Consider the following 23,287-nt stretch of genomic DNA (forward strand, 5'->3'; position numbering starts at 1 on the left):
TTTATCCTCAGTTCTCATATATGCCCTCAATGATCATCCTAAAAAATAAAGATGAAACCAGAGTCCTCACCAGACCTGGCATCAAAGCCCCCCTCCAGTTCCATCCAACTCCCAGGTCTCTCCTCCAAACATCTTGAGATGTATCTATGCAGAGCATGAGTCATCATGTCCGTTTCCTGTACAAACTCAGCGCTCAGCTTTCTAGTTTCCCAGGGAATGCTGGAATAGGGGTAGGCGGAATGGGTAAAAACATGTGTCTTGTGTATAAGACCTGGGTATCACTGTTATTAGAAAGCTATATCTCCCATTGTAGAAATAATAAATTGGCCTTCTAGTTTACCAGTCTCTCCTGAGTTGGGTTCACATGAGTTGGTCTTCTGAGGCTAATCCACTCTGGCTGTACCGAACAAATGGAACACTTGGACACACAAAATGAGAACCAGATGCTTTGCCAAGGGCCCTACCAAGGCAAAACTACCCCGAAAGCCTGTTTAAGGCCAGATGTCTTCCTTCTGTGACATCTTTGTTGTCACTTGTCAGTCCCCATCTCAATAGTGGACACAAGGCATGGGCTTTAAGGTCAGGAATAGCTGAGTTTGATTCCTAGGTTCCTGTGTAGCCAGACTTACTGGCCATGAGAACTTGGGAAAGGCATTTCACTTCTCTGAGTCTATTTCCATTTCTTTAAAAAGTGGATAATAACACTGATATAAAGATGCAACAGGTTTCACAAAAGTGCTTGGCAGTAAAAAAGTAAGGAGTGCTCTCAAATCTGCACAATGACAAATCGAATCTGAAGGTCTGATAGGATGAGGCCACTTTGGTTACAAAAGGGGAGGTAAAGCTGTCCAAGGAAGATAAAGATACTTTTGGGTTGATGTACAAGGAAATTATTTGTCATGTGTATTTCAGAAAATCTTGGAAAATGTATACAAGTCATGAAGATATTGGGTATGATTTTGAAGACGACCCCAAAGATAAGAAGACGCTTAAGCCCCACCCAAACATTGACAGTGGGTGGGCTTGGATGGTGGTTCTTTCCTCCTTCTTCGTGCACATCCTCATCATGGGCTCCCAGATGGCCCTGGGAGTCCTCAACGTGGAGTGGCTTGAAGAATTCCACCAGAGCCGCGGCCTGACTGCGTGGGTCAGCTCCCTCAGCATGGGCATCACCTTGATTGTGGGTACGTTCGTGTGTGAACTCTTATAAAACTGAATAATTATAAATTGACAGTTTTCCACTGTAAATATGTTTTTATACTGTTGAAACATTAGATACTAGATGTTAATGATGGCACTATTTTTTTTTTTTATGGTGGCAAAATATATATAACATCAAATTTACCGTTTTTAACCACCTTTAGGTAGGGGCACCTGGGTAGCTCAGTTGGTTAAGCGTCCAACTGTTGATCTCAGCTCAGGTCATGACCTCTCGGTTCGTGAGATTGAGCCCCACATCAGGCTCTGCGTGGATAGAGAGGAGCCTGCTTGGGATTCTCTAGCTCCCTCTCTCTCTGCCTCTCACCCCTCCTTTCAAAATAAATAAATAAACTTTAAAAAATGTTGTTTAGCCACTTTTAGGTATACGGTTCATTGCCATTGAGTACATTCATCAACACCATCCATCTCCAGAATCTTTTCATCACCCGAAACTGAAACTCTGTACCCGTGAACCAGTAATTCCCCAGTCCCACCACCACTCTGTTTTCTGTCTCTATGACATGTAAGTTGAATCATCAGTATTTGTCATTTTGTCTGATATTACTATTTGAATATTATAAAAAGTTGGAGTGTCTTAAAAACTGATCATTTAAAAAGTTTTGCTTCATTCAGGGCGCCTAGATGGCTCAGTCAGTTAAGCGTCCAATTTAGGCTCAGGTCATGATCTCACAACTGGTGAGTTCGAGCCCCACATCGGGCTCTGGGCCGACAACTCAGAGCCTGGATCCTGCTTCAGATTCTGTCTCTGTCTTTCTCTGCCCCTCCCCCACTCATGCACTGTCTTGCTCTCTAATACAAATAAACATTAAAAAATTTTGCCCCGAACTCTGTTTTCTTGACTGCTGTAATTCATTATACATCGTTACAGATGTAATGATACTTAACTACTTTAATTCTTTAATACTTAACGAATATTTGTAAAAGAAAAAAAATGTAGAGAAAACACCATAAAAGTCAAGCAACAATCTTATTTCAGAGTTCCACTTATTTAATTTGAGATATCAATCCTATGCTGTTGAAAAATCTACTAAGCTCCTTTTAGAAAGGTTTCTGATCTAGCTAACAGGAAGGAATAATAATATATTTTCTAGTTAAACCTGAACGCACACCAATCTGTGAAAGCAATCCGTAGGCAGTTGGAGATACCAAGCTAGACAATTATCATAAATGTAACATGTTATTATGGCCCATGGGTTTCCTTTTGAGAACTAAACAATTTTTACTGTCAACTAATACTTAGGAAGCATCTCTTATCAACCAGGTGCTTCCCCTTGCCTTATCTCTTGAAAGTAAAAGCCACACTTTTACATCAGATTTCTCTTTAGTTTCAAGTATTCACAATATATTTTATACTAGAAACATAAATGGCCTCAAATCTTTTTCTGGTTCTGTGAGAGTTTGGGTATGACAGGCATCTGTGTGTTTGATGGAAGCCTCCCTTTTCAGTGATCTCCACGTTGGTAATTAATCGCTTGAATCCGACTCAAAGATTTGTTGATCTTGGCTGGCATTCAGACAGTGTTATTGGATAATACAAACAACATTAATAATCATGGTAGTGCTAATAATGGAAAACAAGGACAAAGTGTTATTTCTCAAGATGTGTGTGGAGTAGGCATGTTTATCAAAGGGAATTAATACTAATCTTGCTTTAAAATTACATCAGGGCACCATTATGTGTGTGAGGGAATTACGGACACATCGTCTAGCCTGCAACATTAAGGAAGTGACTCCTTCAACCCTGCACTGGCCTTATTAAAACAAGGACTGTCATCCGAAAAATGGAGGATGGTTTGCTTCAGTGTAGGGAATACGCTACGTTTGTGTTGGATGTGATTCAGCCTTTTCAGTAGGTCACAGAAGGAAAACTGTGCTTCTAGCACACTTAACATCCGTTTTTCTTAATTTTTAAAAACTAAATCTTTAAGGGCTGCCTGGCCAGCTCAGTCCGTGGAACATGCAACTTTTGAGCTTGGGGTTGTGAGTTCGAGCCCCATGCTGGGTGTAATGACTACTTAAAAATAAATAAAATCTTTACAATAAACAAATCTTTGAGGGGTAGAACAAAACACAGATTCAATCTAGGAAGCGCATGCCCACCGCAAAAAAGAAGACTCCACAAAAAGCCAGCATACGAAATGTCCCATTTCCAAATCATCCAATAAGGTTGTCTTAGATACGATTTTGTGTTTCACAAGTTCTACAAAAGTAAGCAATGGAAGCCAGTCTTGAAATTATTGGAAATGATTTTGACTAGGACCCTCACAATAAGAACACCTAACTCAGAGCCATGGTGAGATGTGATTGTCCTCTTTTATTGGGAGGTAGTTCAGAATTCTGTTGGAACGTCCGTGAATTCCAGACATCGTAATTTCAGTGCGTAGACTAACCTTTCTACAGGAAGGGTGGGTGCCTGCCAGATAAATATCTTTTGCCTTGGAAATCATAACCCAGAAACATTCATAGTTATACAAATAAAAGGTCTGTTATCTTATCATCATCTTAAACTGCATTCATTATCTCAAGCTGCCTGGTACAGGGTGGCTGCAGATATGTAGGGATTTTTCCAAGCCAGAAACCCAAAAGAACATCTCTCCTTTATGTAGCATTTATTACATGCCAAACGCACCTTATGTATATGATCTCGTTTGATCCCACAACACTAGAGCCAGACCGTTGTCTCTATCTGACGTAGGAAGAACATGCAATGCTCACAGACTTTAAGCAACTAACTGAAGGTCGAACAGCCGACAAGTGTGAGGCAGGCTTCAAAGCTGGTCCACTGGACTCCAAAATCGTGTCTTCCACACCACACTGCCTGCCATTACGTGAAATGAGAACTGAAAATGGTTTTGAAGTGAATATAAATTGTTTTCACTTTCTAACCATTAGAAGCATATTGGGTTTTCTCTTTTAAATTAGAAAAAAACAAATCCATGGGACGCCTGGGTGGCTCAGTCGGTTGAGCTTCGAACTCTTGACTTCAGTCTCATGGTTCGTGGGTTCGAGCCCCGCGTCAGGCTCTGCACTGTTAGTGCTTGGGATTCTCTCTTTCTGTCTCTCTCTCTCTCTCTCTCTCACTTTGTCCCTCCCCTGCTCGCTCGCTCTAAAAAAATAGATAGATAGATACCCATGAATTACGTTACAGAGTCGAAAGCCATCTCTCTCTTGGGCAGTAGCTTGCACATGGGAAATTCAATAATTTCATTCTTGTTTCCTTCTTTGCCAGCACAGACTTTGCCAGTTTCCTGCCGAAGGTCCCAATTTTTAACAAAATGTAATCACCTCAGTCGTATCTAGAGCAGCCTTAGTGATAGTCCTTGGAATAATTCTTGGTGGAAGCCATGTTGTTAGGGGAATCTACTGGCTGCAAAAGTTTACTTACTTGCTAAGTAGATTTGGAGCAGCAGTTGTCAATCCTGACTGCACATCGGATCCCCCTGGAGAGCTTTAAAATCCCTGCCACTCACGCTGCACCTAGACCATTAAATCATAACCTCTTGGGAGGGGACCCAAACATCAGGTCTTTTTTAAAGCCCTTAAGTGACGCCAATGCTCAGCCAAGGCGGGGTGTCATTGATTTAGAGGCTCTGGACGCTCTATTGCAGGGAGGGGTTACCCCAAGAGGCCAGGAGTTCAATGAACTACCTACTTTCATCCATGATTATATGCCAAGGTCACCTCAGATTGTTTCTCTCCTCACCTGAGCTTTTTCCAACCTATGAGATGCAGAGATGGGCAAGTAATTGTGACTTCCTCATCGTGTTCCCTGCAGCTTTATTACGTGGGAAATGGGCCAAAATCAGATTCCTTCTGAAGAGGAGAGTCTGATAATGTGTAGAATCTCATTCCCAGAACACTGAATTTCTCCACAACAATGGGAATCATAGCCAGACGACCCACCAGCTCCTTTGCCCCTTGTCCTTAGACCATGTAGGGAGTTCTTTTCATTGCGGTGAAACAGTAATTTGAGCTTGGAGATTCCAACTGGCCATCAGCAATCATTAGAAAATGGAAAGGAGGGGCGCCTGGGTGGCACAGTCAGTTAAGCGTCCGACTTCAGCCAGGTCACGATCTCGCGGTCAGTGAGTTCGAGCCCTGCGTCGGGCTCTGGGCTGATGGCTCAGAGCCTGGAGCCTGTTTCCGGTTCTGTGTCTCCCTCTCTCTCTGCCCCTCCCCCGTTCATGCTCTGTCTCTCTCTGTCCCAAAAATAAATAAACGTTGAAAAAAAAAAATTAAAAAAAAAAAAAAAAGAAAATGGAAAGGAATCATGGGGCACCCGGGTGGCTCAGTGGGTAAAGTGGTCCGACTTCAGCTCAGGTCAAGATCTCCCAGTCTGTGAGTTCGAGCTTTATGTCAGGCTCTGTGCTGACAGCTCAGAGCCTGGATTCTGCTTTGGATTCTGTGTCTCCCTCTCTCTCTCTCCCCCTCCCCTGCTTGCACTCTCTCTCTCCCTCTCTCTGTCTCTCTCTCTCAAAAATAAATAAAGATTTAAAAAATTTTTGTTTTAAATGGAACGGAATCAGAAAGCTTGGGTCTGACTTCCTTTTTTTTTTTTTTTTTTTTTTTTTTTGACTTATCTGTGTTTTGTAACCATGGAGGAATCACAACATTGCTGGGGCTGACTTTGCCTATCGCCAAGTCATATGTGACTAAACTCCGGCACAAGAGAGACGAACTGAAGAGGCAGACACGGTTACCAACTTACTGTCCTTATCAGTAAAGCAATTAATCCTATCTTTTTGATATAGGACATTCCTTCAGACGGGACTGCCTGCTTTTACTTGGGAATTCCCCTGCCCTCTTTTTCCCCAAATGCTTTCTCAATGCCGTGTTCCATAAACATGCAGTATCACAGAAAAACTTGCTTCTGGGACCTTCTGTTACATGCAAAATATGATCATGCTCCCGAACTCCTGAACATGCTTTAAAATTATTTTCTTTTAGGGGCGCCTGGGTGGCGCAGTCAGTTAAGCGTCCGACTTCAGCCAGGTCACGATCTCACGGTCCGTGAGTTCGAGCCCCGCGTCGGGCTCTGGGCTGATGGCTCGGAGCCTGGAGCCTGTTTCCGATGCTGTGTCTCCCTCTCTCTCTGCCCCTCCCCCGTTCATGCTCTGTATCTCTCTGTCCCAAAAATAAATAAACGTTGAAAAAAAAAAATTTTTTTAATTATTTTCTTTTAAATGTTTATTTATTTGAGAGAGAGAGAGAGAGCACGAGGAGGGGAGGGGCAGAGAGAGAGGGAGACAGAATCTGAAACAGGCTCCAGGCTCCAAGCTGTCAGCACAGAGCCCAACATGGGGCTTGAACTCATGAACCATGAGATCATGACCTGAGCCGAAGTCACTTAACCAGCTGAGCCACCCAGGCGCCCTCTGAACATACTTTTAAGCTTAAAAGGCCTATTAACAGCAGACCGATGAATCGTGCATTTTTTCTCTTTTTTATCCACTTATCTGAGATTTGAGTGCTGAAGTGACTGTGAGTTTAGAAAAATAAAAATATTCGTGAAGAAATCAAAGACACAGCTTCAACTTATGGCTTCTTAATTTCAGAATTATTGCCCCCAATAATTCCCTCAGATGTTTATGTCAGTGTGTTTAGTTTATATATTATTTATACCATGTGGTTATTTTATATAAAATATATGTGCTACATTAAGTTTATTCTAAGAGGCTTATCTACTGGATTATTTCCTGTATTGTGCCAGAGTTAATTAAATTAATAAATCATTACCTTCATAATTTTTAGGATTATGCCCTTTCACAATAATTAGGCAAAAAAAATTCATTAGCAAACTATGCATCCAAATATGTACATGAATATAGTTAGAGGTTTAAAGGAAAATTTTATTTTGGTTTGGACTAAAAGGGGAAGCTCCTTAGAGTTCAACAAATTTTTTTTTTAATTTTTTCAATGTTTATTTATTTTTGGGAGACAGAGCCTAAACAGGGGAGGGGCAGAGAGAGAGGAAGACACAGAATCCGAAGCAGACTCCAGGCTCCGAGCTGTCAGCACAGAGCCCGACACAGAACTTGAACCCACCAGCTGTGAGCTCATGACCTGACCTGAAGTCGGACGCTTAATCGACTGAGCCACCCAGGAGCCCCAAGTTTAACAACTTTTTAACCTGAAATATTTCCACTGGAATATAGGTTTCCATAACTGTAAAAAGTAATGATCAAAAGTAAGATGATGTTTAAAATGTGCCATCTTACCAAATATTGAATGTAGCCTCACACCATAGAGCTAAAATACAGATTGCTTTTTGGATAAGGAATCACTGATCACAAGGCAAGCATTAAGCTTCTGTGACATCAGCAGTTACCACGACATCAGCAGTTACCACAAAATCAGGAAGAAAACACAGGGGGTCGACAAAAACTAGAGCATCATAAGAAAGTAAGCAGTAAGGATGTGTCGCTGAATACAGTATTGCTGTGAGCGTGGTGTCGGCAATGCAAGGAAGCATCTTCCTGAATCTTCTGCACGGTGTCATAAATGCATAGCCTGCTGGGGCCAGTCTGGGACTGAGAGTCGGCGGGGGCTGAAGTACACTATGAAGTGTATTCTTTTCAATGTGGTTTGCATCTGGGTGTCCTCATGAACACAAGCTCTCAGCTATTTGCTGGAAGCGTGGGAGAACTGGGAACCCCTTCCTGTACCCCCCTTAGGTCTGGAGTCAAAAACTCAGATAACAGCTAATATAAATGAGGGCAGGAGGCCAAGCACAGGACTAACGGGAAGGGTGGTGACAGTGGCAAAGTCAAGTGTGGACACAGCTACGGAGCAGCTCCAGCTGTCTTGGCTGTGTGGGAAGCTACTGGATTCTGTGTTGCCATTGGATTTGTTGTGAATGCTCTTAATTTTTAAATGTTGACAACTGATCCAAAACATCTTTTAAACTATGTTCAGGATTTTTTTTTATTTTTTTTTTAACGTTTATTTTTGAGACAGAGAGAGACAGAGCATGAATGGGGGAGGATCAGAGAGGGGGAGACACAGAATCTGAAACAGGCTCCAGGCTCTGAGCTGTCAGCACAGAGCCCGACACGGGGCTCGAACTCACAGACCGCGAGATCGTGACCTGAGCCAAAGTCGTTCGCTCAACTGACTGAGCCACCCAGGCGCCCCTGGATTTTTTTTTAAGTTTATTTTATTTTTATATTTTGAGAGAGAGAGCAAGCAGGGGAGGGGCAGAGAGAGAGAGGGAGACGGGATCTCAAGCAGACTGTCGGCAGAGTCCGATGACTTGGGCCTGAACTCCTGACCTGAGCCAAAATCAAGAGTCAGACACTTAACAGACTGAGCCACCCAGGCATCCCTAAACTATGTTCTGGATTTTAAAAATGCATCCACAGGCTGAATAAGCCCATAGACCACTAGTTTAGGACCTTACTTCTGTTATGGGCCAGAGAATGAACTAACTTGTCTATTTATTTCAGGTCTGTCTTCCTTCAAAACCCAGAACCTTGGTTTCATGCACCAATGCGGTTACTGACACCCACTTTGCATATGCAAAGCCTTTTGCATATAAAGCAATGGGGGGGTTGGTTCTTTGTATTTACCAGCCCTAGTAATGTTGTAGTCTTTGTCTTCAAGTGAGGATTGATTAAGAGAGCACGAATATAAAACACCATCGGTCAATTCCGTTTTCAATGTTCCACGACAGGACCTTTCATCGGCTTGTTTATTAACACCTGTGGGTGTCGCCGGACCGCAATAATTGGAGGGCTGGTGAACTCCCTCGGCTGGGTGTTGAGTGCCTATGCAGCAAACGTGCATTATCTCTTTATCACCTTTGGAGTGACAGCTGGTAAGCATAGTGATCTTTTTTAAACTCGATTTTAAATATATCTGTTGGGCATTTTGGCAATGAATAGTTACGGAGAAAAGAGACCCATTGAAAGATTGTGTCCTTCCGTCTCCTCCCCCCCCCCACCCCACCGTATACGCCAGGAAACACTTTTTAATATAAGATATTCAATATGCCTTGAGTGTGGAAAAACAACCTAATGAGCGCACTTGGCCTTCCTATTAGAATCTCATTAAATTTCCCGTGATTGGTTCTAAGTTGCCAGTCTTCTTTCTTATGAGGAATAGGAAAGGGAAGGTGATAATACAATTCAAAATAATTCACATAGGTGAACAGACCAAATATGGAGAGAATTGATAACATACTCTCACTTAATAACTGCAGAATGGAGCATGAATCATCGGATAATTATTTTCTCCTTCCGCCCCTTTCAAATGAGTGAAATTAGCAACAAAATCCACAGATATGTAGAGACTCTGAGAAGCAAGTCCAGAGCAGAGAGTGTCACTGCCCAGTGAATAGGTAAGAATTGGCCACTAGGCAACGTGGTTTGCATATCCGTTCTGCAAAACACATTCCCGGCCATAATTTCCTTTATCAACAGGTAGCAGAACTCGCAACAGATGAGTAGTTTCTTGTACAATTCTATTGCAGTGAACCAGATCTAGCCTGACTTTCCTTTTTGAGTACAGAGCTTCAATCCCGATAAATGACACCTTGATGACAGTGTTGGAAAAAGAGTTACACATTAGAGTTTGGAAGTTTTGCTTTTTTTTTTTTTTTTTCCACTTATTATCTGTGTGACTTTGGGCAAATCACTTAACCTGCTTACGCCTCAGTTTACTTATGCTAAATGGGATAATGAAGAGTGCTCGGTTTACAGGATTATTGAAATGATTGAGATAATCTGTAGAAAGCACTTGGCACAGCATTTGCCACAAAATAGAGTCCTCAGTAGGTGTTAGCTGATGTGTAATTGTTGTATAGAATGCAACATCTTTATTATAGTATAAGCGTAAGTGCCTGCTTTATGATAGCAGGAGACCTGAACACAAGAACCTACCCTCCAAATAAGTTGGCAGGCTGGTTCTCTGTCAGTTACATCAATCCATATAAAGCATTTCTGTGTCCTTCCAAGCATAGTTTGAAAACCACTGATCTGAAGGACTTGGTAACAGCTCTGAAAGAACAACTTAAGATGTTTTCCCTGAGAAGGTTAGCAACTTTCCCCCAAACAGTCCAATGAATAGAGCCAGCACTGGGATTCTGATACTATAGGTGAGGAAATAAACACTCCTGCTGAGATCAAGGAGCCACACTGGGGTCTCCGGGCAGACATATGGGGCCCCTGTAACTTGATGTGCTGGTATTTGGTTATACAGACTAGGACTTGATCCTAAAAACTGAGACTTGAGTTCTCATCATTCAGAGATTTCTAGGATTAGGTTCTTTGTTTAAATGAACTTTATTTCTTGCAGTTAATTGCTTTTTGACCTTCGAATAATATTGTTTCCACATTCATTCATTTCCTTCTTCATTCACTTACATATTCAACAAATATTTCTGGGTCTAAAGAAGTAGAAGGAAAATCAGGAGGCTAATGAAAGGAAAGTGTATCTTGAGCACTCTATGGCTCCCACTTTTATACAGGAAACACCCAAAGAAAGTCCCTGAAAATAAATGTATCCACCTTACCCACAAATACATATCTAACTATACTTAACTAGAAAATCCTGCTAAATCAGTTAGCTTATATATATATATATATATATACACGCAAAACCCTGGGCTGTCATTACAATTTATGTTCGCTATCCTTCTTCATTCCAAAAAGTATTTGAGACAGATTTCTTTGTATCTCTCTCTTTTTCTGAACACCTAAACAATTAAAACCATGTGGGAATATCCTATTAGGCAGAAAAATAATGTCTGTCCGAGCAACCTTATTCAGCAGGGGGAGTCTGGACGCATGTCTTCAGTTTACCAGTGCTCCATTTTCTTAGGTCTGTCTCCTGAAGACACGTTTTCCCCCATGCACACTGACCCAGGACCACAGGATTTTCTCTCCCCTTCTGGGCCTCTTTCCTCTACCCTGTTGGTAGGGCTGTAGCCCCTCCTCTGAACTTGAGTGTGGTAGAGAATTGTTCCAGGGCCCTGCCCAGGTCTGAACATTAGCAGGGCCTTGCTTGACCCTTGGGCTCGAGCCACATATCCCTGTCCTAGGTAAGGCCTGTCCTATAAGCTTATGGAATACCCCTGCCCATTACCGATGGCAAAGCCACCTTAGGAAAGGGGAGGATGCTGTTAACGGCATGGATAACGTAACAGGGAAATAGATATTTGCAACGTTGGGCCTGGAGGTTTTTTTCCCTCACACATGAGATTGTCTATTAGGTACACCGAGTTAGAATTAGGGCTTATGCTTAGGTACTTCGGTTCTCTTCCTATTAATCATTTGATTCTGCTGGTGTTTAGAAATCCATAACCACATTAAATTTAGGATGCTAGCTATTGTCAGAAACAAATCCATTTAAAAAAAAATTAAACTTGCTTTGTGCTCTCAGCAAAATCCAGACTATGACAAATTTCACAGGACAAATGACCCAGTTCTCTCAACAAATAAATTTCAAGGAAAAGCCAGAGAAATTTCAAGAGGCTTAAAATTCATGCCAACAAATAGCACTGTGTGGGCCTTATTTGGACCCTGGTTAGATAAACAAGTTTTTAAAGAAAATGTAGTCATTTCTGAGACAATTAGAAATTCAAACACTTTCTGGATATGTCATGACAGCAAGAAATTCATTTTGGAGCTGCCTGGGTGGCTCAGTCTGTTGAGCGTCCGACTTTGGCTCAGGTCATGGTCTCACGGCTCATGAGTTTGAGCCCCTCTGTGCTGACAGCTCGGAGCCTGGAGCCTGCTTCCGATTCTGTGTCTCCCTCTCTCTCTGCCCCTCCCCCACTTGCATTGTCTCTTTCTCAAAAATAAACATTAAAAAAAGAAAAAAGAAAAAAAGAAATTCTTCATTTTTTTTTCAGATTAAGCTGGTTAAAGAATTCTCCTATTTAGAGATTCATACTAAAATATTTGCACACAAAATGATATATGCAGGATTTGCTTTACAGTCAGGGGGAGGAGGAATTGTGTTTATGGACTATTGGATATTTTTCTCTGCCTCTTTGAATGTTAGGATATGACAGATTCTGGGTGTTTTGTTTGTGGACTTAAACATCATAAAGATTAATCTAGAGTTTAGTTCAAAATTAAGGATAGCCATTTTCTTCCTGCTCATTTCTCACATAATGCAAATTATTATTATTACCCTCATGAAGGCTTGCAAGGGGGCTTGGGGACCTGTTCCTGCTTCTGCTGGGAATCAGTTGGAAGCTAGCCTAATTGTTCTTTTTTTTTTTAAGTTTATTTATTTATTTTTGAGAGAGAGAGAGAGAGAGAGAGCATAAGCAGGGGAGGGACAGAGAGAGAGTCCCAAGCAGGCTCCGTGCTGTCAGCACAGAGCCTGACATGGAGCTCTCTCCCACGAACTGTGAGATCAGGACCTGAGCCAAGATCAAGACACTCGACCGACTGAGCCACCCACGCGCCCCAGCTTGATTGTTTTTAAAACAAGGGTGTCCACCTGAAGACCGTTGAAGATCATTGCCTTCTGACAGTTGCTATAAATATCACTGCTCTCAGGTAAATAAAGGGGGCAGGTGGCTTCTTGAGGCTGGTTTTAGAAACTCAGGCTGAAGCAGGGGTGCCTGGGTGGCTCAGTCGGTTGAGCATCTGACCCTTGATTTGGGCTCAGGTCGTGATCCCGGGGTCTTGGGACTGAGCCCCACGTCAAGCCCTGCTCCGAGCGGGGAGGCCGCTTGAGAATCTCCCTCTCTCTCTGCCCCTCCCCGGCTCTCTCTCTTTCTCCCTCAAAAAAAAAGGGGGGGGGAGGCAACACCACAGCTAATTTCTAGGTTATTGTGAAACCCAAATCAAATAAAGCCTATAAAGCAACTGGCCCACTGTTGGCTCTCAGTTAATGGTAGTTCGTATTGTATTTGCGTACATGACTGCTCTGGTCTTCCTTTAAGTTCAGGTAATTCTGAAACTATTAGACGATGCTGAACTAAGGAAGCTTCAGCTCTGGGGAGCGACATCGGCCAAAGTCTCTTTCGTACTATCATGCCGCCATTCTCATGTCAGGACGTCTTAAGCATTATGGCGCATTAGCCCCATCTATGGCGCCCCATGGTCATTGAAGTGGCTATTATGGTTTCCGCTGTACCTATAAGTTAAGAATGCAAACCACGACCTCCTGGCCAGCATTTTGTTTCATTTCATTTCATTTTTTAAAATCAAATTCACTTTTTAGAGCCGTTTTAAGTTTGTAGCAAGAGCGAGTAGAAAGCCCGGTTCTCTTATCCCCCCCCCCGCCCCCAACACACACAGTCTCCCCCACCAGCATTTTAATTTGGTCAATGGAAACACAAACTGTTCCAGTTTTCTGAGAAAGATAGCAGTAAAAATCAGAGATACAAGTAAGTATTCTGTGGTTCTCATGTCCAGTAGCTGGGTGTATTTATGGGTACATTCCTTTTATTCTTCCTATACATTTGTGAACAAATGGACCCATTTCTGAGGCTTCTCCAAATTGCCTGGAATTGCTCTGCGGCCGCTGGTACATAAATACTTTCCCGGGTACTTAGTACAATTAACGCTGACAGCAGGGCCCTTGGCATCCATTGATTTGTTCAGTCACCCATCTTTTCATGCCTGCATCCGTTCGGATCTTCTGATGTGAGCATGCTCGCTTACTTCATTATTGGAGTAAGCTGTGCTGCAAAGCCTCATAGGGAAATGAGAGACTAGAAACTTCCACGGATGACCCACTCCGGGCTTACCCACTGAGCTTCTTTGTTACGAACATTATTCTTTCTTTGTGTAAAAAAAATAGCATAGAGGGGCGCCCGGGTGCCTCAGTCGGTTAAGCGCCCAACTTCGGCTCAGGTCATGATCTTGCGGTTTGCGAGTTCCAGCCCCATGTCGGGCTCTGTGCTGACAGCTCGGAGCCTGGAGCTGCTTCTGATTCTGTGTCTCCCTCTCTCTCTGCTCCTCCCCCGCTCACACTCTGTCTCTGTCTCTTTCAAAAATAAACATTAAAAAAAAGAAAAAAGTAAAACCGAATAGTATAGAGACTACGATAATGAAATGCTGCAAGGTCTGGAGACGGTCACTTACGTGGCGCTGTGTGCTTTTTCTCCCCGTCCAACCCGCGCAGGCTTTGGAAGTGGGATGGCCTACCTGCCGGCTGTGGTCATGGTGGGAAGGTACTTTCAGAAGAGACGCGCCCTTGCCCAGGGCCTCAGCACCACCGGGACGGGGTTTGGCACCTTCCTCATGACGGTTTTGCTCAAGTACCTGTGCGCGGAGTACGGTTGGCGGAACGCGATGTTCATCCAAGGCGCTGTGTCCTTGAACTTGTGTGTTTGCGGGGCGCTCATGAGGCCCCTCTCTCCTGGGAAGGAGCTCAACGACGACCGTGGAGGGAAGGATCCACAGGTGGTCCCGGCTCAGTCCCCTGGATCCAAGTCAAGCGGACCGTTGGACGGAGCAGAAGAGAAGGGTGGCGGGCCCAGGAACGAAGAGACCCTCGGGGACCCCCCTGCCCAGGCGGGCCAAGAGAAGGCAGGGCACGGCCAGAACATGGGCGCCTTTCGGGTCCTGAAGACGGCGAGCCAGCTGACCAGGAGAGTCAAGAAGGGCTTCCGAGCCTGGTACTCGGGCTATTTTGGAGCAGCCTCGCTCTTCACTAATCGGATGTTTGTCGCCTTCGTTTTCTGGGCTCTGTTTGCCTACAGCAGCTTTGTCGTCCCCTTCATCCACCTCCCAGAAATAGTCAATTTGTATAATTTATCTGAGCAAAACGATGTTTTCCCTCTGACCTCAATTATAGCAATAGTGCATATCTTTGCAAAAGTGATCCTGGGCGTTGTGGCCGACTTACCTTGCATCAGCGTTTGGAATGTCTTCCTGATGGCCAACTTCACCCTCGTCCTCAGTATTTTCATCCTGCCGCTGGTGCACACGTACGCCGGCCTGGCGGTCATCTGCGCCCTGATAGGGTTTTCCAGTGGTTATTTCTCCCTGATGCCCGTAGTGACTGAAGACTTGGTCGGGATCGAGCACCTGGCCAACGCCTACGGCATCATCATCTGTGCCAATGGCATTTCCGCGCTGCTCGGGCCACCGTTTGCAGGTAAACCATGAGAGGTTTTAAGAGCTTCGAGCACATGTAGAGAGCTGGGTGTGTTCTCATTTGCGTTTTGAAGTCCAAGAAAGAAGTTCCCGTTTGTGCACGTGCGTCTTTTTCTTCCCGTTCTGGGCCCCCCAGCTTCTCATTTGTAAACGTTAGCAAGGTAACGGTCCTTCTTTCAGGTAGAATGAGATGAACTTCCGATCTGTATCCGCAAGATAAGCGGCCGGGCTAGTAAAGTGGGCAGTGGAATCGCGCAGAAGCCCTACCCCACCTGGAGGAGGCAGCCTCCGCCCACCTCCAGCTGATCGCGGTCACCAAGAAATTTGGAAAATTGTTGCCAGATCCTCTATCGTTAGTGTTGTTGCTGCTGCTGCTGTTTCCAAAGGAAAACTAGGACTTGAGCTCTTAGGTGACGTTTCCAGATTTGTCTTAATTAAATTTAATAATTTTTTTATTTGAGAGAGAGAGAGAAAGCATGAGCAGGGGAGAGGTGGAGAGAGAGAGAGAGAGAGAGAGAGAGAGAGAATCCCAAGCAGGCTCCGTGCCCACTGTGGAGCCCGACGCCAGGTTCCATCTCACAACCGTGAGACCATGACCTGAGTCGAAATCGAGAGTTGGACGCTTAACCAATGGAGCCACCCAGACACCCCTATGTTATTTTAATTGAAGTATCGTTGACACGCAACATTATATTAGTTTCGGGTGTATAACGTAGTGGTTCCACAATTATGCACGTTATGGACCGCTCATCATGGGAAGCGTCATTATCATGACATTTCCAGATGTTTAAGACACTGCCGGTAGGTCCCATGGGACACACCAAGGAGCTGGGTCTAGCCCGGTAGCAGTGTCTTGTCGCTGCTCTGATAACTGCCACGGACTTACGGGCTTAAAACATTACAGACTTATTACCTTATAGCTGTAGGGGTCAGAAGGCTAAATTGGATCCCAGCGGGCTACGGGCAAGGTGGCCGCAGAACCGCCTTCTTTCTGGAAGCTGCGTGGAGGCACCCATTTTTTTCCCCCGTGGCGGCTTCTGGAGACTGCCTGCAGTTGTGGTTCTTAGCCCCTTCCTGCACCTTCTAAGCCGGCGCCGCAGCTTCTCATCTTCCTCTGATTCTGACTCTCCTGCCTCCTTCCTTCACTTGGGTTACATCGGCCCTGCTGGACAGTCAAGGATAATCCCCGTCGCGAGATCCTTGACTCAATCCCATCTGCCAAGTCTCTTGCCACGTAAGGTAACATTCACAGGTTCCAGGGACTAGGACGTGAGCAGCTGGGGAGACTTGGGGCATTCTGCCCGCCAGAGGCCCAGAGGCCACCAGTTGACAACATCCGGGGCCAGCTCTCTCCCACGCGTTCACCTGAGTTCAGTGAGGAACTTGCTTCCCGCAGTGGGCGTACCAGAAATCACGGGTACTCAGGAGTCCTAGGGCAGCCGGGATCTCTCTGAACCTATTGTTTGTGGAAAACGTATCAGCAGGTAGACTCAGCCCCCAAGAGGCCAGGTACTGGGCGAAGGTGACCAAGTCAACTCTGTCCAAAGATTGGAGGCAGGAGCCCACGTAGTGTGGCAGGGGCTGGGGCCAGACATCAACACATAGGTGCCACCTAGAGGTGGCTGACAGGGCTGCGAGGTCAGGGCCGGTAGCTGTCGTCAAAGCTGCCAGAGCTTTTGTGCAGTGATTTCAAGTGACTTGGTAGAGCCTCCCCCGTTCGGGTGCCCCCACCCCCTGCTTGCCTGGCCCCTCCTGGCCCTTTATTCTCATATCCTCTGCAGGAATACCTCTACCAAAGAACCCCATGGCTGCAGGACAAAGCCCTCCCCGCCCTTTCCTTCCTAGTCTCTCTAGGGATCATACGGTCATATCCTATCCTCCGACCCCACTGGCAGAAGGCTTGTGTCAACACACTCATTTTTAAGTCCCCCACAGGATGTGAGATTCAAGAAATCATGGATTTTTGCCTATACAGCTGATAGCACTGGCTGGTAAAGGTTTACGACCCAAGACTCAGTTTAGGAAACCTACCGGCTACACGGGGGGCTGCTCCCGTTCTCTGTCCATACACAGACATGCGGGTGCAGCATTTCTAGGTGACAGTGATTAACAGGCAGTGTGGCAAACCAAACTGGTAGCTGGAAAGCTAGAACTTGCTCAGGGATCTCATGCAGAATTTCCTCTCAGGGATGCAGTTGGCTGTAAGAGAGCACCCCACCAATGGTAGCTTAAACAGAGATTTAGTTGTGTCGCATAATCAGAAATCTGTAATTCAGAGATACTGGATGGTATAGGGACAGCGTCTCTAAGATCCTTCTGGCCTTTTCCTTATGCTAATTGCCTCATGGCCGCACAATGACAGCTGCAGCTCCAGCCCCTACATCTTCATTTATAATGAGGAGGAGGATGGGAAGAAAGGCTCAATTTCAGCCGACTTCCATTTCCATCTGACCGGCCAGAACTGTGTCACACAGCCAGTCCAAGCTTCGAGGGAACTGTATTTTGCTTTCTAGCCTCTGTAGTAGAGGAAGGAAAGGAGAAAAGAATTGAGATTGGGGGTTGGATCAGGCAACCAATGATACTTCCTAGAGATGTTAAACCGCAATATCCATTAAAGGGATGGGGATATTATCAGTGGCTCACCCACTCTCTTGTTGAAAGTTCTTCAGATATATTGTATTTGGAAACGGAATCTGTCGTTGACGGTTCTTTTCATGATCCAGGTGTACTTTCTGCTTCTTTTTTTTTTTATTATTTAAACAAACATTTTTTTTTACATTTATCTATTTTTGAGAGACAGAGCACAAGCAGGGAAGGGTCAGAGAGAGAGGGAGACACAGAATCTGAAACAGGCTCCAGGCTCTGAGCTGTCAGCCCAGAGCCCGACATGGGGCTCGAACCCACGAACCGTGAGATCATGGCCTGAGCCAAAGTCGGACGCTTAGCCGACTGAGCCACCCAGGTGCCCCACGTACTTTCTGCTTCTAATGGTCAGTCTGGGGTTATTTTTATACTCATCTGCCAGATTTCAATAGCAGCACCACAACACAGCTGTGACGTGTGGCACATGCAATTCATGATCAACGTTAACTAAAGCACCAAAGTTGGCCAGCATACTTTCTTTATCCCATTCTCATGGTCACGTCCTTCTCACTGATTTGCATTCTAGGGCACTTTTTGGAGTGGGAGAGAAAGAAATTAGAACCAGAGCAGGGAGTTATACCCAACCCTCAAATCATCATGTGTTATCTCTGCCTGCTTCGAGGTTCCCACCACGGATGGTAGAAACCGCTGCATTAATGGTTAAGAATCATCTATGAATGGATGTCAAAGGCTGCCCTGGGGACTGTAAAATCAATGTTCTGCCGTGAGTCTCTAGGCCACCACCTGAAGGGGATTTTCTTTCTTTTTGTTTGTTTCTTCATCTTGCACCAAACTCATGCACTAAGGAATGCTGACAACATCATTGGCTAATTGCACTGTGTTTATTTAATTCATTGACTTTCCAGGCCAAGGAGCCAACATCGCAATGAGATGGAAGCCTAGTCTTTCGTGTATCATAGTTCAGAAGCGACTGGCAATATGAGTAACCAAATTACCACATGAAATTCTTGCTAGAAATTCAAGGTGGGCTAGAAATTATTACTTAGCTGGGTTTGCTACAGGAAAGATGATTGTTCACATTACTTTTTTCTCTTTTAATGGGTTCAGAAATGAATATGTTTCCCATTTGCCAAAGTGATTTCTACTGGCATTAAAAAATCTGGTACCATTTAGTAGCAGGTTAGACGATCACACGGTTCCATTTAGGAGAAGAATATACAATAAGATACTGAACAGACATTTCAGCCCTGGCATTTAGCAACATGAACTTTTTGATCTAATTCATTTCTAGCGTTGTTGGGCATTCAGTTCATCTCTTTGAAAGATGTAATAATAGTAGATACTTTTCTAGAAGTTTCCAATGTAAAATATAGCAAAACGTGGCCACCAGATTTGACTAAGAATCTGTACACACATACGTCCTCTGTTTGCATAAAATATAGCAATTAACAGTGTTTTTCATCAAAAGCTGGGAACACCTATTTAATAAATAAAAAAAACATCTATCATTCCTCATTTGACAGACTCCAGTGAACAGTGAATGCAATTTAATAGGGAACCAGATTTTACCTGGAAGCTATTGATTTGAATTAGTGGTTGAATCAAGGTTGCCGAAGATGCCAGTCTCCAAACCGAGGAACCGAGATCAGACCTGTAGGGAGAGGTGGTGAAGGATGAATGAGGTGGGCAGCTTGTCAGAAACACCGTGTCTCTGAAGGGTTACGTCCCTGCGTGTTGAGGATCAAGGCACGTGGCAAAGCCCTGTCTCTCCTGACCTGCTTTGCATCTGACGCAGGGATGGCTTAAATTCAAAGTGGCAGAAATGTTAAAACCAGCGCCAAAGAGAAACCGCAGGAACCAGGGTCATTTAAAAATAAATCCTAGGGGCGCCTGGGTGGCGCAGTCGGTTAAGCGTCCGACTTCAGCCAGGTCACGATCTCGCGGTCCGTGAGTTCGAGCCCCGCGTCAGGCTCTGGGCTGATGGCTCAGAGCCTGGAGCCTGCTTCCGATTCTGTGTCTCCCTCTCTCTCTGCCCCTCCCCTGTTCATGCTCTGTCTCTCTCTGTCCCAAAAATAAATAAAAAACGTTGAAAAAAAAATTTTTTTTTAAATAAAAATAAATCCTAAAGGTTGGGGCTCCCAGGTGGCTCCGTGGGTTAAGTGTCCAACTCTTGATCTCAGCTCAGGCCGTGATCTTACAGTTCGTGGGTTCGAGCCCCTGCATCAGGCTTTGCGCTGACAGTGTGGAGCCTGCTTGGGATTCTCTCTCTCTCTCTCTCTCTCTCTCTCAAAAGATAATTAAATAAATAAATAAGAAACTATAAAAACTTGAGTGTGGCTTGTGCTCGTGGTTAAGCTTGGGGCTACAGGGGAGGGAGGGGCCACATCACAGAGCCCTGGGAACTTATTTCAACCCCTTCAAACAAAAAAGTAAAGGAAATAGTCTGATCTGCATACAAATTGATTTTCCAATCAGTTAAGATCTTGTCCTGTTTCTGAGACCCATGTTCAGCAGCAGGGATGGGTCACCTCGTTCCAGCTGTCAGGCATTGGTCATTCTTTCTACCCTGTCACTCGGTCATATGAAAAGCACAGATTTACCCATTGAAATGACATGGTCACCATTCATAGGGGATGAGTGGAGTATGGGAACCTCATTTATGTTTTACCGATTGTTTTTAACTGTAGCTTGTAGATGGTCCTGTCACGTAATCCGTTTGTAGGGACAGGGCACCGCGTTATCTGCAAGCAGGCCCTTCATAGGTCACAGTGGCGCACAGGTGTCAGGCGGTAACACAGAGCCAAGTTGGGTGTGGTCTCGTTCGTATGTCCGTGTCAGAGTCCCTTCTGATGCCGTCGGAAGTCACGTCTGTCTCTGGGGTATATGTTCAATCTTCCCTTGTTCCTCTTGTCTCGGATCAGAAATTAAGAAAACCTGAGAGCATTTTACTAAGCTACATCTCAAGAGCCCGGTATTTTCTTCTTTCGTGTGTTTATATCAAAGAACAAACTCAAAAAAGTTGGTTAACTTGTAAAGTATATCGGGAGCCCACCGCTTTTGAGCGGTTACAATATGTCAATGTTTCATGCTGTCAAGTGTTTGCTTTTCCTTATGACTACCTTGACTCACCCGGTCGCATTAATTATGCAGGAGATACAATGAATGAAGAGATAAAGACAAGAGCCAGGAAGTCAGAAGCACTGCTTGACATATTGAGCAGTTGCTTTTGTGTAGCTATTTGTGGGTGGGAGAAGGTTTAGTTGCGTTTATGCGTTCATTTGCCAGATAGTTTTGAAAAGATAGCTTTGAAAGGTGGTCACGAAGTACTCCCTTCCATCATTAAATCATTTCTATCTTCCTTATGTCTTTGCTAATGTACATGTGCATCTGAAAAAAAAGTGAATGTTCAAAATTTACGTTTTTACCATAAATGAAATTCTTGTGGATGGTTTAATCCTCTTAGCTTGCATGGTTTGCATGTCATGGGACCATGACATGTGACTGATTCTTAGATTTAATCACTGGGGCGTAACTGTGTTTCATAGTTTCTGAGACCTTTTTTTTTTCTTCCACATTTTAACATTTCTGAAATTGGAATACATTTTACAAAGCCGTGGGACATTGGGTCATATTTCAACTAACAAGGATATTTCTTTCTTATTGCTACATAAGATAATGATGCATCATGCAATTCATGGTGTCTTAGAATCCATGAACTATAATAGCATTTTACAGCCTAGTATGATGAGCGTATGAAAGCTTTAGATTATAATATTAAAGTATGATTTCTTGAAAACTGAAAATCTAGTCAGCATTGAAGGCTATCTCCTTGGCAATTTCAAGTTATATATATATATATATGTGTGTATATATATATATGTGTGTGTATATATATATAATATAACATATAGTTATATAATATATATATTAAAGTTTTATAGCTGTAAGTATGAATTTATAAAACATGGAAACTTGTATTCTTTATAGAATAGATGTTTACTCTCAAACACTCCACAGTGAATGAAGGTTCAAATGTCTCAGCCTTTTTTGGTATACACCAGAAACTCCTTCAGAAGGGTTTTGGAAGTTTGAGAAAAGATTGGTGGTTATATTTGTAAAAAAAAGAAAATCATTGGGTTCACTTTTCAACTGCTGGCTTTGTGCCAGCCTGAGAGAGCCTGAGAGCTGCACATCACATCCTCCCAGTGGCCCCCAGTCAGCCAGCCACTGTTCCCAGGCCTTGAGTACTTTGTAAGGTGCCCTAGCAGCTTAGAGAAAAATGCCTGCCGTTCCCAGGCACCGAGAACTCCGGCTTGTGTAGCCTGGGCTTAAAAATAGCTAAATGAAGGGCACCTGGGTGACTCAGTCGGTTAAGTGTCCGATTTCTGCTTGGATCATGATTTCACGGCTTGTGGGTTCGAGCCCCACGTCGGGCTCTGTGCTGACAGCTCAGAGCCTGGAACGTGCTTCAGATTCTGTGTCTCCCTCTTTCTCTGCCCCTCTCCTGTTCATGCTCTGTCTCTCTCTCTCTCTCTCTCTCTCAAAAATAAACATTCAAAAAAAAAAACCTTTAAAAATGGCAAAATGAAATGTTTGGGGTATTACATGACCTATAACTAAATCCTTATAGAAATATTTATAGGAGCAGTAATTGTGTTCTTGACTTTCATCAGCTATGTTACACTGAATATATTCTTTTTTTGGTTTTGCAGGTTGGATCTATGACATCACAGAAAAATACGATTTTTCCTTCTATATATGTGGCTTACTCTACATGGTAGGAATACTCTTTTTGCTCATTCAACCGTGTATTCAAATTATCGAACAATCCAGAAAAAAATACATGGATGGCTCACATGTTTAGTGTCATGTTATGTTTCCCATAAGATTTCTTTGTGGTACCCACGCCTACCTCACATGATTGCTGTGAGGAGCCTGTAACATTGTGGGGAAGGGCTTTGGATGGTAACGGGCACTGTCATTTGTAAATGTCATGGTCGTGACTTCGTTCGAAAGCAGCACTGCCTTTCCGTCTGGGGAGAAGCAATGCTGGGAGGTATTAAAGCCTGAATATGTCTTAGAGAAGACAATGTCCTTCGAAGACACCCTATTAAATAGTCGGTAGAAACGCCCTTACAAAAACTATTCTCTCTCATCATCCCCTGGGACTAAGGTTTTAGCTACAGCTTTTGAAACAAACACGGGGAATAAAATCTTTTCAACTCAACTACTCTTTGTAAGGTGGAAATTAACCAAATGCTTTTGGAAAGCTTACAGAGGACTGGGTTTCAAGCACAAGAGTGTAACTAGGTTTCAGAACTTGTTACAGGGAGCTGTTGATCTACTAGTGAAAAGCAGGCTCTAATTTCAAAAGTAATACCTTTAGTACAATCAGAGAA

At 44.0% G+C, this 23,287-nt stretch overlaps 1 protein-coding gene across 1 annotated transcript; it reads left to right on the top strand.

Annotated features, from left to right (window-relative positions):
* The first annotated feature begins 925 nt into the window (after window positions 1-925).
* SLC16A14 (solute carrier family 16 member 14) lies at window positions 926-22,752 on the top strand. Its single transcript, XM_047083176.1, has 4 exons — window positions 926-1,184; window positions 8,894-9,037; window positions 14,308-15,285; window positions 22,601-22,752. The coding sequence occupies exons 1-4, from the start codon at window positions 926-928 to the stop codon at window positions 22,750-22,752; spliced, it is 1,533 nt and encodes a 510-aa protein (XP_046939132.1).
* The last annotated feature ends 535 nt before the right edge of the window (window positions 22,753-23,287 follow it).

The sequence above is a fragment of the Lynx rufus genome, unplaced genomic scaffold, assembly GCF_022079265.1.
Source record: "Lynx rufus isolate CCGP_SWC_20201006 ecotype Redwood Valley unplaced genomic scaffold, mLynRuf1.p SCAF_2, whole genome shotgun sequence".
Lineage (NCBI taxonomy): Eukaryota > Metazoa > Chordata > Mammalia > Carnivora > Felidae > Lynx > Lynx rufus.

Coding starts and splice junctions, on each gene's coding strand:
- SLC16A14 (XM_047083176.1), top strand. CDS start 926: ATGTATACAAGTCATGAAGATATTGGGTATGATTTTGAAGACGACCCC. Junction 1,185..8,893: donor GGGCATCACCTTGATTGTGG/GTACGTTCGTGT, acceptor GTTCCACGACAG/GACCTTTCATCGGCTTGTTT. Junction 9,038..14,307: donor CACCTTTGGAGTGACAGCTG/GTAAGCATAGTG, acceptor CAACCCGCGCAG/GCTTTGGAAGTGGGATGGCC.